The sequence below is a fragment of the Pholcus phalangioides genome, unplaced genomic scaffold (genome assembly GCF_987345545.1).
Source record: "Pholcus phalangioides strain wild (caught in Gottingen) unplaced genomic scaffold, Ppha-v1.0 ptg000013l_1, whole genome shotgun sequence".
NCBI classification, from domain to species: domain Eukaryota; kingdom Metazoa; phylum Arthropoda; class Arachnida; order Araneae; family Pholcidae; genus Pholcus; species Pholcus phalangioides.
This window is the reverse complement of record NW_028301606.1, coordinates 32,443,683-32,456,453: the sequence shown is the minus strand read 5'-3', so window position 1 is coordinate 32,456,453 and position 12,771 is coordinate 32,443,683. Positions and strand designations below refer to the sequence as shown.

At 33.7% G+C, this 12,771-nt stretch overlaps 1 protein-coding gene across 5 annotated transcripts in view; it reads left to right on the top strand.

The window, feature by feature from the left end:
* LOC149078975 (cell adhesion molecule Dscam1-like) overlaps nucleotides 1–12,771 on the top strand; it is a 348,553-nt gene that overhangs the window by 273,911 nt on the left and 61,871 nt on the right. For 3 of the 5 annotated variants that reach the window (XM_089241217.1, XM_089241216.1, XM_089241215.1), the window contains exons 21-22: nucleotides 771–944; nucleotides 8,886–9,178. In XM_089241217.1, coding sequence (XP_089097343.1) covers nucleotides 771–944; nucleotides 8,886–9,178 — 467 coding nt within the window. Of the gene's footprint in view, nucleotides 1–770; nucleotides 956–8,885; nucleotides 9,189–12,771 lie in introns of those variants that run through there. The other 2 variants (XR_016193867.1, XM_089241218.1) reach the window with 2 other exon arrangements.

The following is a 12,771-nucleotide window of genomic DNA, read 5'->3' as shown; positions in this document are numbered from 1 at the left end:
AGAGCATTCAGAATTGTATGTTGGCTTATACCTGCCTGGTTGCAGCTCAATTTAGAAAATTTAAAAGTTTGACCGCATCATTACCGAAAATGTAAAGGTTTCTGATCTGAAGCTCAAGAATTTTGTTATCTGAGATAAAAAAACTTGTCGGCTAGTGTGAAAAACTTAATGTTATCGATTCTGATGATGATACGAATAAGAGATGGTAAGGTCTGTAAATATAATTTCTTATCTAAACTGCAATTTTCTTTATAAAAACCGATTGAACAAACTACAAATCTACAAATTACAATCGCAAAAATGAGATAAACAAGACTGTAGTTATAAATGAAGAACCATGATTTTCTTTGCACCATGAAAATGTAAGAAAACAATTAGCATTTGGCAACGAGAAAACCAAACAATGTGTTTGGTAACGGCAATATTAGGGCCAGTAATGATGACCTAACATGTTCTTTTGACAGACTGGAATTAACTCTATTTTATCCTGGAACTCACAGAGTCCCGACGCTATGGTTAGTTAGACGAAGCTCTCTCACATACACACACATATGAGAAACATATTGTTAAAAACGTTTTCACAAGTAACCATTGTCATATGTAACTGTGTGATTCAGGTAGTCAGTTTTTAGGATATTCCTACGGATTTAAGTGTAGCAACAGAACAAATAATGATACAATAAAATCGTATCAGCATGTCAATGACCTTACTACCATTAATCACTATAATGATATATTCATCCTCTTTTTTTAAACATATTTTTCTCTAGCTACGGTACCACCACCAAGCTCAGTGCGTTCTCAGGCGTTCTTCGAAGATCCGACCATATTGGTACCCATCGTTTGTGCAATAGTGGTCTTGCTGGTGATAATATGTGTCACTGCGTTCGTCGTCGTGTGGAAAAGAAGAGACAACGGTGGTGGTGAAGCTCCATCTGACATCTGTAAGTCCAAAGTGCGTCTTACTTCCTTATACAAATTAATTTCTTTCGTTATTTCCATTCTAAATTGTAATTACACCCACACATGAAAATTTACTTGTTTTGAATGAATATATTTACATATTTTATATTTGTTAACTGAATTTTAGGGTGAAAATTAGCATTACAATAAAAATATAATAACTTGTTTACTTTATGCAGAATTCAATTCATGACAAGGAAATAATGCATGGCAATTTCAATTAATGTGGATAATTTTCTCCAAGAAATTTAAGAACTAACCACGGAGAATTTTTAATGAAACTAATGGTACGATTGATGTTTTTTTTACGTGTAAAAGAAATGATGATAAAAAAAAAAACAAAAGTGATAGTTTTCACTGTAGAGCTGGCTTCACTGCAGCAGCTTTACATGTGAGGAAAAGCCGAAACAAAAATTCAAGTTCAGTTGAAGGTCTTCAACAGCTGGTTGATGCGAAGATGAATTCAGAAAAGAAAGTATTATCCATCGACAGTATTAGATGTAGTTATCTACCCTGTTATTCAGTGTACCTCAAAGCATGCGACGCGATTATTATAGGCATCGCTTTGTCAGGAGCGCGCTGAGAGCTGGAAATATTGATTTGTGTGCCTATTTATGCTTAGAAGCGATTCTTTTATACGGAAAAATACCTACCAAGCTATTCTGGGGAGCCGCAGACGAACCATTAATTGGGCAAGAAGGCCATGGTTGACAAAAGTTTGAGAGACGCTGCTGTAACTACTTCAAAGATTTAGAGTCACGAGCCATGGGTAATCAATAACCTCGTGAAATTTTTTTTAACCGTGAGAGGTTTGGCAGATACTAGGGCGACGTGATGATAACTCTAAGAAACCAGCCTACATCCACGCGCACGAACTACCCTGCCCCCATAGACTATAGATGAATTGATTCTAACGAACTATAGACGCTGACGGACCCCTTCGTTCAGATTTTCTGAAATTTTAAGTTTTGAATTAGCCGTCATTCATAAAAGATGTGTGCTCAAGCGAGAGGGATCCGTTAATATTTGCATAGTACTAAAGATGTGGCGATGGTGATGCAAGAAGGAAAAATGCAATCAATTTCTCAAAACAAACTGGTATGAAATGCAAGAGACTTGCCCTTTGAATGACGGTTTCCGGGATGATCTCGCCCTAATAACTAACCATGACTTTGTCCTACAATATGAATGAAAACCCTGATGTCACACTAACAAAGTGATAACTACTAAAGTAATTCCAAATGCATAGTTCATGATCAGGAATTACTTTCGATTGGCTACTTATCTATTTACACTAAGAAACGCTAGTATTTTTTTTAACTGATTACCTCGCGATAATATTAACTCGAGTTTATTGTATATATTTATACTTTATTTGATTAAAATGAAGTTAGTATTACAAGGACTTGATTGAACAATTATATACCAATCGTTTCATAGTCAGTAAAGGTTTTTATTCGATTTTTGATTTACTACTGCCATCTATTACAACAAATATGTGAATTCATCAAAACTGAATCTTAATAAATGCTAATATAATGAAGCCCTACCTCCATGATGATGCGGATCTCCATAACGTCCAGCGCAGTGTTAATTACATCTCTCCCCTTCTTCTCCAATGAGATATCAGGATATCTTCACTAATGAATCAAAACGCACGCTGCAAGTAATGAATCACTCAGGCTCACCGGAAAATATCAAGAACACAAAATCACTATGTTTTGCTAGCAGTAGCTTGCAGATCTGAACCTTTATTGAGATTCAGGCACATTTAATGAAGGCGGTCACCACTGTTGACCCCCCCCCCCCATTATGGAAACAACATCAATCGAACGAACTTTCGAACATTCTCAAACCAGTATAGAGCATTGTTTCCCAAAGTGAACAATATCACCCTCTGAGAAGCGATGGAATGGTCGAGGTGGCGATAGATGCTATAAGTATAATATAGTATCCTATAGGTTCGCTTCAGTTGAGGGGCGATGAGATGATAAATTTTCGAATATGGAGGTGGGTGTGACCGAACAAAAATTTGAGAAACTATGGTCTATACCATTGTTTATCTACTATATACCATTGTTTTACAAACTTTGTCAGCCCATGGCCCTGTTTGAACCATATTTTCTTCTCGTGGTTTCCCTGTATAATCCAGGGATCCTGAGCCAGGCGTGGACCCAGAAGGGGGGGGGGCGGATGACCATTCTTTCCAAAAGCCGAATTATATGGGGGGGATAGGTATGCGTAAAATACGGGACAATCCATTGAACCAACAAAATGAATCGAACCTCCCGACACATCAACACGGGCGCATGCCTACCCTGACTAGAGTTGAGTTATGCATGGCCGTCTCAATATCGGGATCCCCGGGAAATTGATGTCCTAAGATCCCAAAATTACTTAGAAAAAACAGCTTACATGTTTACATTTGAAAAACATGATACCAGATCTCATTCTGTAGCGCCCTCCTATAGATATGAGGCCCAGGCCCATGCCCACATGAGCGCATGGCTTCTATGGACAGTTCTATTATATTCTAAAATAAGTCAAATTTTTTACCATCATATTTCACTTGACAGCTTCCATTTATTCACAGCTCTCTTAGGTTCTTCACCTCTTGTCGGGGCTCCTTTTTCATCTGATTTTCTTCCAGTACTCCAAAGGGGCCATATGGGCTCAGGTTGAGAACCATTGGTTAGAGCACTGTTCCTTACCGCCGAGCCACGAGCTGGTACCTTGACTTGATATCAGTGAAGCCGGACCGCGAGTGTTTCTCTGTTTCAATTTTTTTTTACATTTATTTCCTATGCGTTGTGTGAAAGACTGGGCCTTCCACTCAAAAATAAATCAACTGGACCGCGGACTTCCCAATATTGGGAATCCCTGACCTGTACGATCTGCTGTTTGAAATCCAACAAAGTTGTGCTCAGTGTGAAGGCGGTAGGTAGGAAATATTAAAATGTGCACGGCGGGTACTATAAAAATCAATGAAGTAAGATGTATTTTTTCTGATATGAATACTTGTACCACATAGTCATTATATTGACGATTTAAAAAAGTAATTAACATTTTTTTTTATAAAACGATATACTGGGTGCATAAGAAACAGCACGCGCGGCATTTTACTGGCGAACCGTTAATTCCAGAGATACTTCCAATTAGAAAAAGTATCCAAATAAATGTGCAGAACTTAGGTACGTCACTCATGTTGCAAGGGGGCTAACGAGAAAGACAACGGGGGCTCTCTTTCTCGTTAGCTCCGTGTTGCAAGGGGTTGTTTAGTTATTAAAATAAAATAAAATAAATTAGAAATCCCAGAATCCCAATTAGAAAGTTTTTGCTCTGTCTTTCCTGATACCAATAAAAAAATTCCACGTTTTTTCCAACTGCAATATTTACTGAGATACAATTGAGATGATTGAAATGATTTTACTAATTTATGTGTAAAAGAAATCAGTACTTATCATTATGACGTGTTGCCTGACACTTCGATTTGGGATTGACGTTATTGGGATTGAAGAGGCTACAAGAGCATCGAAATCAATTTTAAAAGCACTTTGGCAAAAACGAATTGATGAAATCATGTGTATAAATATTACACATAGCAGGTTTAACGCTTCAAGCGGCATCAATCTCGCCATCTTCAATCTTCTTATTTTAGCGCCTTGACAAATCTAAATATTTTGTGAAGTTTATTTTTCTCAACGGATTATTTTTCCCTATACACCACCCTACTCTACGCTTGCTGAGCGGCCACACACATACACACTGTTCTCAAACTTCATACTCGTTTATTAAAAGAAAACGGATAGTGTGGCATATAGATTCTATATATTACTGTTAGTTCTCTATAACTCAGAAAATATTCGGTCGATCGATTGGGGACAAGAACACCAGCATTCATATATTTACATTATCACTGAAGCTTGTGAAAAATAATTTTTTGAACGTACGAAATCATGCTTATGATTCAGTAAAACATGAACGAGAAACATTTCACACTGCAGTCATCACCCGCAAGTGAAGAAATGGTCCCTCTTTATTATCTAATCCATACTATACTTCTCCACCTTATCTCAGAGAAACACTCAATTTTTTTTATGTACTTGACACAAAGATAGCCGTAATCGCTCTGTTTTTAACGTTTCATTAGTTCTCCAGAGGAAACACTTTTTTCCTCCTTCGAACATTTTCGTAAGAGTGACAATTTTTTTGTATATTTATTAAATTGCTAAATTATATGTAAAAAATGAAAATCATTACTTCGTTTGCATCTGCAAACAGATAAGTAAGTTTCAAGTTTGTACTCTTGCTTCTTCACTGAGTGCCAGATTGAAGATTAATATTAATGGAAGATTAAATTTTTACTAGGGAAATCCCCGTTTACATATGTGAATAGATGAACTAAAGTTAATTAAATTTTGCCAACCTTCTTCAACATATGTGTGTCACATTTTTCTTTTCTTTTTAATCTCAATTCGCTCAAGGTAAAGTAAATAGAAGCTAGGAAGATGTTTTTTTTCTGAATATGAAAGAAAAACTGTAATCCCTAGAACGAGAGAAATTATTTTACAAATGCGTTTTTTCCCTTCCCTAATACTAACAAAATATTCCTTTTAAAGAAATATAACTATATTTGAAATTCATTATCTTCAAAAAAAAAACGTTATCACCCTTCACTTTATCTTAAAAGAAAGTTCCTTAATAATTGATTGAATTATGTTGCACAATATACAAAAAAAGTATAAAACACTATAAGAAAATTTTTTTTTCCGTGATTGTTTTTTTCTTGAATGAATATCACAGCACGGAAAAAAAATTCAATATCGCTCTCAATAATTTTTCTAATAGTCTTCAAAAATCAGTGGCGTTTCCAATGTGTAACTATGGGTCCTTTAAATCACTTTTAAAATTAAAAGTGTTACGGAAATTTTGAATGTTTGCTTCATACTATTCGCTGTCGGTATATAAATACTGTATTTACAAAATATTATTTTCTTTATTGCTTTTTCAAAATATTAGCTGTCTACAGGAGTGTTAACCGCTTCGAGTTACCTGAAATTTCCAATAAGTTTCGAAAATACATTGAAGTTTTTGTTTTATCTATGAATAATTTGTGTATGGCCTCAAAGATCGATCATATTCTAAGCAATTAGTTTCTATAAGGACAAAAAGTGATTTTTCTTTCTCTATCACAAAAATGCATGCTAATTTTAGTTAAAAATTAAAATTATTATGAACAGCTGATATATAATATACAGAATATAAAAAACTATTAATTTCCGATTTCATTGAAACTTTGAAGTTTACGAATTTTCGATTCAACCATGTCTTTTATTGAATCCGTATATTTAGCCAAGTTGATGGTCAATAAACTGGCCGAATTAACATTCAATCTATTATATAACGATATTTTTTGAAAACTTACCAACCACAAAAGTATGGGTTTTTTTCTTCTAGAGTATATTAATAAAAGAAATATTTATATATACAGAAAAAATAAACTCCATATTACGCATATGCAAATTTGAATACATTGTATTAAAAATACATCGGAAATAAATTGACTTCATGACAAATTTGATAAAGAAAAGCATTGTGCTGCGTAATATTTCAACTGAGTGATATTTCAAATATTTTTTCCTATCCCAGAATTTTCTCATTCACGGTTATTCTCTTTTCACTTTACAACTACAACGTTCTTTTTCGAGTGGATGTTCGATTTCCAGAAAGCTCTGATGTTAAGTCGATGCAATTCCAGTAACTTTCGACGTCACTTTCACCCATTCTTCTTTCTCTATGCATGTTATTCCAGAACAAGCATTTCCTACTTTCGCTTTCTTTTTATTCCGATCCATTTTTTTTTCTCAACTCCTCGGTGTAATATGTCAAAGTTCCATGCCAAACTTGGAAGGAACCGACAGTTCTAGGTGTCGCTAGTACATATATATATATCTAAAGTGTAAAGCAAAAAAGAAATAGAAGAAAAATGAAATTCTTAGGAGCTTGCTTCGGTCAATCGAAAATACTGTAATATTAGCATTTTTCGACCATGCAATTTTCGCTTCGAGATTTTCTTTCAGCTGAACCGGTCACGATACGAAGATCAATAACTTCGAGCTACGAAGAAAACTATTTGCGAATGACACTTTTCACAAACTTTTCTTTTCTTTCATTATTTATTTCTTATTCTACAAAAAGATGGCGAAAAAATATCACAGTATTTCTTTTCTTTTCTTTTTTTCGCTGGAGGCTGGAAGTATAAAAGTAAATATGGAAAGGACATGGAAGAAGAAAAAACCTTTTCATTTATATATTTTCGAAATTCCAAGTATATTTTTTGCTACTGCGTGACTTCAATGTATTGAATATATTGATTTCAACCACTTTTATTTCAGGTAATAAATTTTCATTTGTAGTAATTTATTTATCTATACTTCGCTAATACAAATACCCTCTATACTTCTCTATTCCAAGGTTGCAAATATAGCAAATTCGGAGTCTTGTTTTATCCGTCATAGAATTTGTGAATATTATTATAATGAGAGAGAGAGAGAGAAACAAAACAAACTCATGTTTGTCATAAGGCATTTTGTGAGTCTCTAGCCTGTTATTCATAAAACTATGTTTTTAATGGTGAAAATTAAACTAGTATTGCGTTTGTTTGGTTGAAGAGATATGTTTACATAAAAAAATACACTAAATGACCAAATGAAGAGACGTGGAATAAGCCCACTGCGGAAGTCTCGGAGGAGCTGGACACTAAAAAAAGCTAAATAAAAAAAAATGAATTTGCTTTTTTTTACACAGATTTTTTTTACTTAAAAAAGAGGTAGTTAAAAAAGAGATATATTCTTATATATATTTTATACAGATGTCAATTTCACAAATCGTAGCAAGAAATTGAAAATTGAAAATAAAACGTTCAATGAAGACACTTGTCTCAGTACGATAATGGAAATATTCCAAAAAGAATGACTGCGAGTGCTAATTTTATTGATACTTCTTAGCTATTCGTCAATATTATCTGTGATTCACACTATTTTAATGAGTTAAAGTATTAAATGATGACAATACGATGAAGCAATTATTTCCATCTATAGGTTCATTTTCAGCCGAAAAAGTATTGCGTATGCGATATACGGAAGAGTTTCTCGAAGAGTGTCCAAAAATAAATGAAAATTCCAAATTTGATTGCAAAATCGAAGTAAACAAACAATTATTAAAGAGAGGAAATTTGGTCTATGGTAGTTTCGCTTCGTTTTCGTAAGATGGTAATCGGATTAAATATGAAAATTATCTCTTTTTCCCAATACAGTAATGAGTAAACGTTGATCAGTAAAATCTGCTCTTCCTATCACCATACCTGAAGAAATTTGTCACAAGCATTTCAATGAACCTTCATGACTTGATGATTGGTGTTTTTTATTTCCATCAGATTTGAGTAATAAAATGAAAAAATTACAAGACAAATACAGGGATGTCGTCGAAAAACATATCAAAAATTAAGTATGTGAAATATCACTATTCGATGAATGTTTATTCAGGATAATTTCTTCCGGTTTGTAAGAGAAATAAATACGTAAATTTCACAAAATAATTTTTTTTTTATTGGAGACTGTGTAAGTAATTTAAATTATCATTTCCTGCGGTTACTAAGACAGTAGAATTATAACAGCTCAATTTCTATTTTGTTGCTGATGGCTTTACTTTAATTTTACAATCAATCATGAAATTTTCATCTTTTTTCGAAGCACCCCATACATGTTCAAATATACTGTATGTAGCATTGCCATTATGAAGCAAATACAATATAAAATTAATTAAAATCACATTTTTTTACTTTTTCAATTTTAATAAATTTGTATATCATTTGACGGGGAAACACACGATTAAATTTTTTTCTTTAATTCACCTTTTCGTAGATTCACGAGGTTCCGGTGGTCGAGCTGACGATATTTCCATGAGCTCATATGGTAAAGCCAAGGGCAACTCCATGTACGATTCTCAACGAGAGCCTTTGTATTATCCTTTACCTTATGCAACTACTCATATACCGAACCATCCACAAAATGATCCACACCACCATCATCATCAACAACAACATCATCAACAGCAGCAGCAACATCATCATATCAGTAACTCTCCAGACAGCCTACGCAGATGCAGTCGTGGAAGGATCAACGAACATACTTATGACGTCCCTCAGCGAGTACAGGTAACTAAGGGTCAGTTTTCGACCTTTTACGATAGAATAACAATAAAAGAAACTACACATTGCGATAAATATATTTAGTCTAAACCTATTCAAAATTACGGCCAACCTAACCTTTTGCACTCTTAAACCCCTCCAATTAGAAGAGAAAAATGTTTAATATAGTACAGCAGAAAATAGGCGTCTTCAAAACCATTGCATGAAACCGGAGGTGCCATCACAACTCACACTGTGTGATTTAGAATTCTAAGATGTAATTCACCATCCCAAGGGCTAAATATAATGAACAGAGACATCTTAGCGGCATATGCTAAAGTAAGTCCTAAGTATGTATTCGTAATCGAAGACGTTATATTCTAAAATCACTTCTTTCATTATTTATCAATTTTTATTGAATGAAATCATTTTTTCACCTAATTTGAATTCAAATTAATTTTCAAATTACTTTGAACGATTCTGTAATTATTTACTTCACCAATTCTGGAATTATTTTCCGTTAATTCTGAAGTAATTAATTTCATTTGATCATTTTGGTCGCACCACGGTCATTTTCTGTATACGAGGGCTAATTAGACCGTTGCCTACAATTAATAGCCGATTCTAAGCGGCAGTCTTTTTATTCTCACCGACAGATTGGTTCACCCCTCGCTGTTTGAGTCCCTTCGGTAACAAACTTCTTCTGTGGCCATGTCGTCGTTTGGTCGTAAACTTTCGTGTATGAGGAAAGTTTCTGACAGGGACAAACCGGGTATCGAACTCGCGGCACCTCTAAAAGTCGAACATCTTATCCACCTGGACGAAGGTGCCTAGTATTTTATTAATTTAATTCTTGAATTAAATATTAGTTAATTACTTCTTTAATTCTTGGAATTATTTCTTTCGTTAATCTGAAAAAAAAAATATTTTTTTGAAAAATTATGAAAAATATTTTTTAGGAAACTGGAGTTTTCTCCGAAATATTTTTTTTCCGAAAGCTTTTGTGAGTTATGATACAATTTCTGTTATTGAATACTTTTTGAGAACTTCTGTAGATTGTCTACTTTTTGTATGCCCTTTTTTGGCTTCCGCCTTTTCACTCCTGAAATATATTCAATTAAGGAACCTTAAAAGTGTCGAGTTCTTTGCTCCCATACTTATTGTAATAGTAATACACCAAAATGCATCCCATAACTGGTAAATCTGGAAAGCATCTCGCATTTATAAACAGCACAGTACAACTCGCACTGCCGGATTTATCGTATTATTATGGTTTTTTTCCTAAATCTAAGTCACCTTTCAATGTATTTTAGCAATTTTCTGAAAATGTTCCATAAGCCTTGCATTGCAAAGGAGTTCAAACTATATTTTATAATAACGGAAACAAAACATGTTTAAAAAATTTGAGAAATATTACAAAAGAGGACATTCGGTACTGAAAATTTTCGAACTTCTACTAAATAACATGGATGTATCTTAGGCACGGATTCTTCTCGATCAAAACAAGTGGTAGTAAATCTTCAAGGTGGAATTCTGCCATGAGCACAAAATGAAATATCTTATATTGGGATGTTTCAAGTAATTTGTCGCATTCACTGTGCTCTCTCTCTTCTCTCAGTGAGAGTAGGAGCCGTTATTGCTCGAGAATTGATGGACGGAATTCCGTCTCCTCTCTCCGTGTACGTGTGAGTCCCCTGTATCTAGCATTACAATTTAGCAACAATTCTGGAAATTCCGCCGTTGCGATTCTGTTGCTATCGAGTTGTCGACGCACTCATTCATTGGCTCTGGGGACTTATGAGATTCTACGAATTCATTACATTCCTCGGGTGAAGCTTCCTTCATCCAAATAACTGAGAGGAAGGGCAGAGTATTACATTCGCGCAAACTGCTGCTTCATTTCGAATGCTTTAAGTAATTCTACCTTTTGTTGCAGAAGCAGAAAGAAAAGTTATGCCTTACACATTCGACTTGATTGCTTCGCTAGAAATGAAATTATTACTGAAACGTATTTTTCCGTCATTCTTACAACTTTACTTTCTTTAAGATTGACGGTACTTATTACAGTTTTCTTCGGATATTGTTTTTGATATCCAGTTACTTACGCCTTGCTCTTTAAATTTGATCGAAGTCTCATCTCGTACATTGCTTCTCATTTTCCTCTATAGCGATGATTTCAATCTCGGTAAGATGAGAATCGAAAAAAAATATTCCCGAGGAAACAATAAAAGTAATTACCATCAAAATAAATCTTACGAAAAAATCGTTATAAAGCACATCGTGTATCAACTTGTACTCGGACTCTAATTTACTCACTATATCAATAGCAGCTTTTAATTACATAATCCTTACCAAAGTAATGTTATACGATTACGTTAATTAGCAGTATTTTTATGCATATAGACGTTTTAAGCATCTAAATAAATCATATTGCATTAGATATCTCTGGTAAATTATAGACTCGTGACTGAGTTTCGTTTATCATCCATTTCACATATTTATTATTGTTGAACGCTTCAAAGCAAATTATAGCAACATTGAAAAACAAATAAATAAACAACATAATTGTCACAAGTTAATTAATCAGTTACAGCTCGCAATATATATCCATGTTTTATTATCATTTTACTAATCATTCAGGAGCACCTTATTATTTTCGCAAAGAAAAACTAAATAATGTATTTAGAAACAAAAATCATTGCATATAAATGTATATAAACATTTTTGACTGACTCTGCTCAAAATGCTTTGATTAATTTATTTTTCAAGTAATTTTAATACAATTTTCTGTAGGCAACGTTTTTTTATTTGGAATTAAAGGCTTCTGATGAGTGTCAGAGTATCTTTCAAATTCTTTTTTAAAAAAAATTAATTTTTCATGATTTTTCAAAAATAATATTTTCATAAACTTTACGATGGTTTTTGATCTGAAATTTCTTTTATCCTGACCCATGAACAGAAATTCTTATTTTTTAATGGAAAAATATATGCTTTTTTTTCCCCTCTCAATTTTTTTGTACGATATGGTATATGAGGTTTCCCGTAATCATAACCTGGAAACTTGAAAGTCATTATTCGTGATACTGGGGTATTAATTATTTATTTTGATTGGATGAATTAAATTTACAACGATTAATAAATTATTAATTAGAAAGTTACATCATGTAAAATAGAAAACATAATTAATGTTAAAATTTTTTTCCCACATTCTCAGGTACGAAGTGTCTCATAAAATTGTTAACAGATAAAAAATTCTTAAAATTTGACACATTATAACTTTAGGGACACGCAGCACATTTACAAATCACTTAAGTGGTCCGTGGCACATTTAGAGATCTCCTTAAATGAAATTTTGCACAGCTTTCGAGCACTTTATCGGCCCGCAGTGCAGTTCTACATCACTCAAATTATCCGGTATATTTACGGGATCATTTGAATGACGCGCAGCATAGTTCCAGAGCACTTAAGCGGCCCGGGACACATTTCTAGATCACTTGAAAGATCCGTGTAAACACTAAAGTGACCTTATACAGGACTTATAAATAGGGGGGGGGTATTAGTTCTATACTTAGTTAGTTAACTATTAGTTCTAGCACGAAAAACATTATAATTATAGGTGC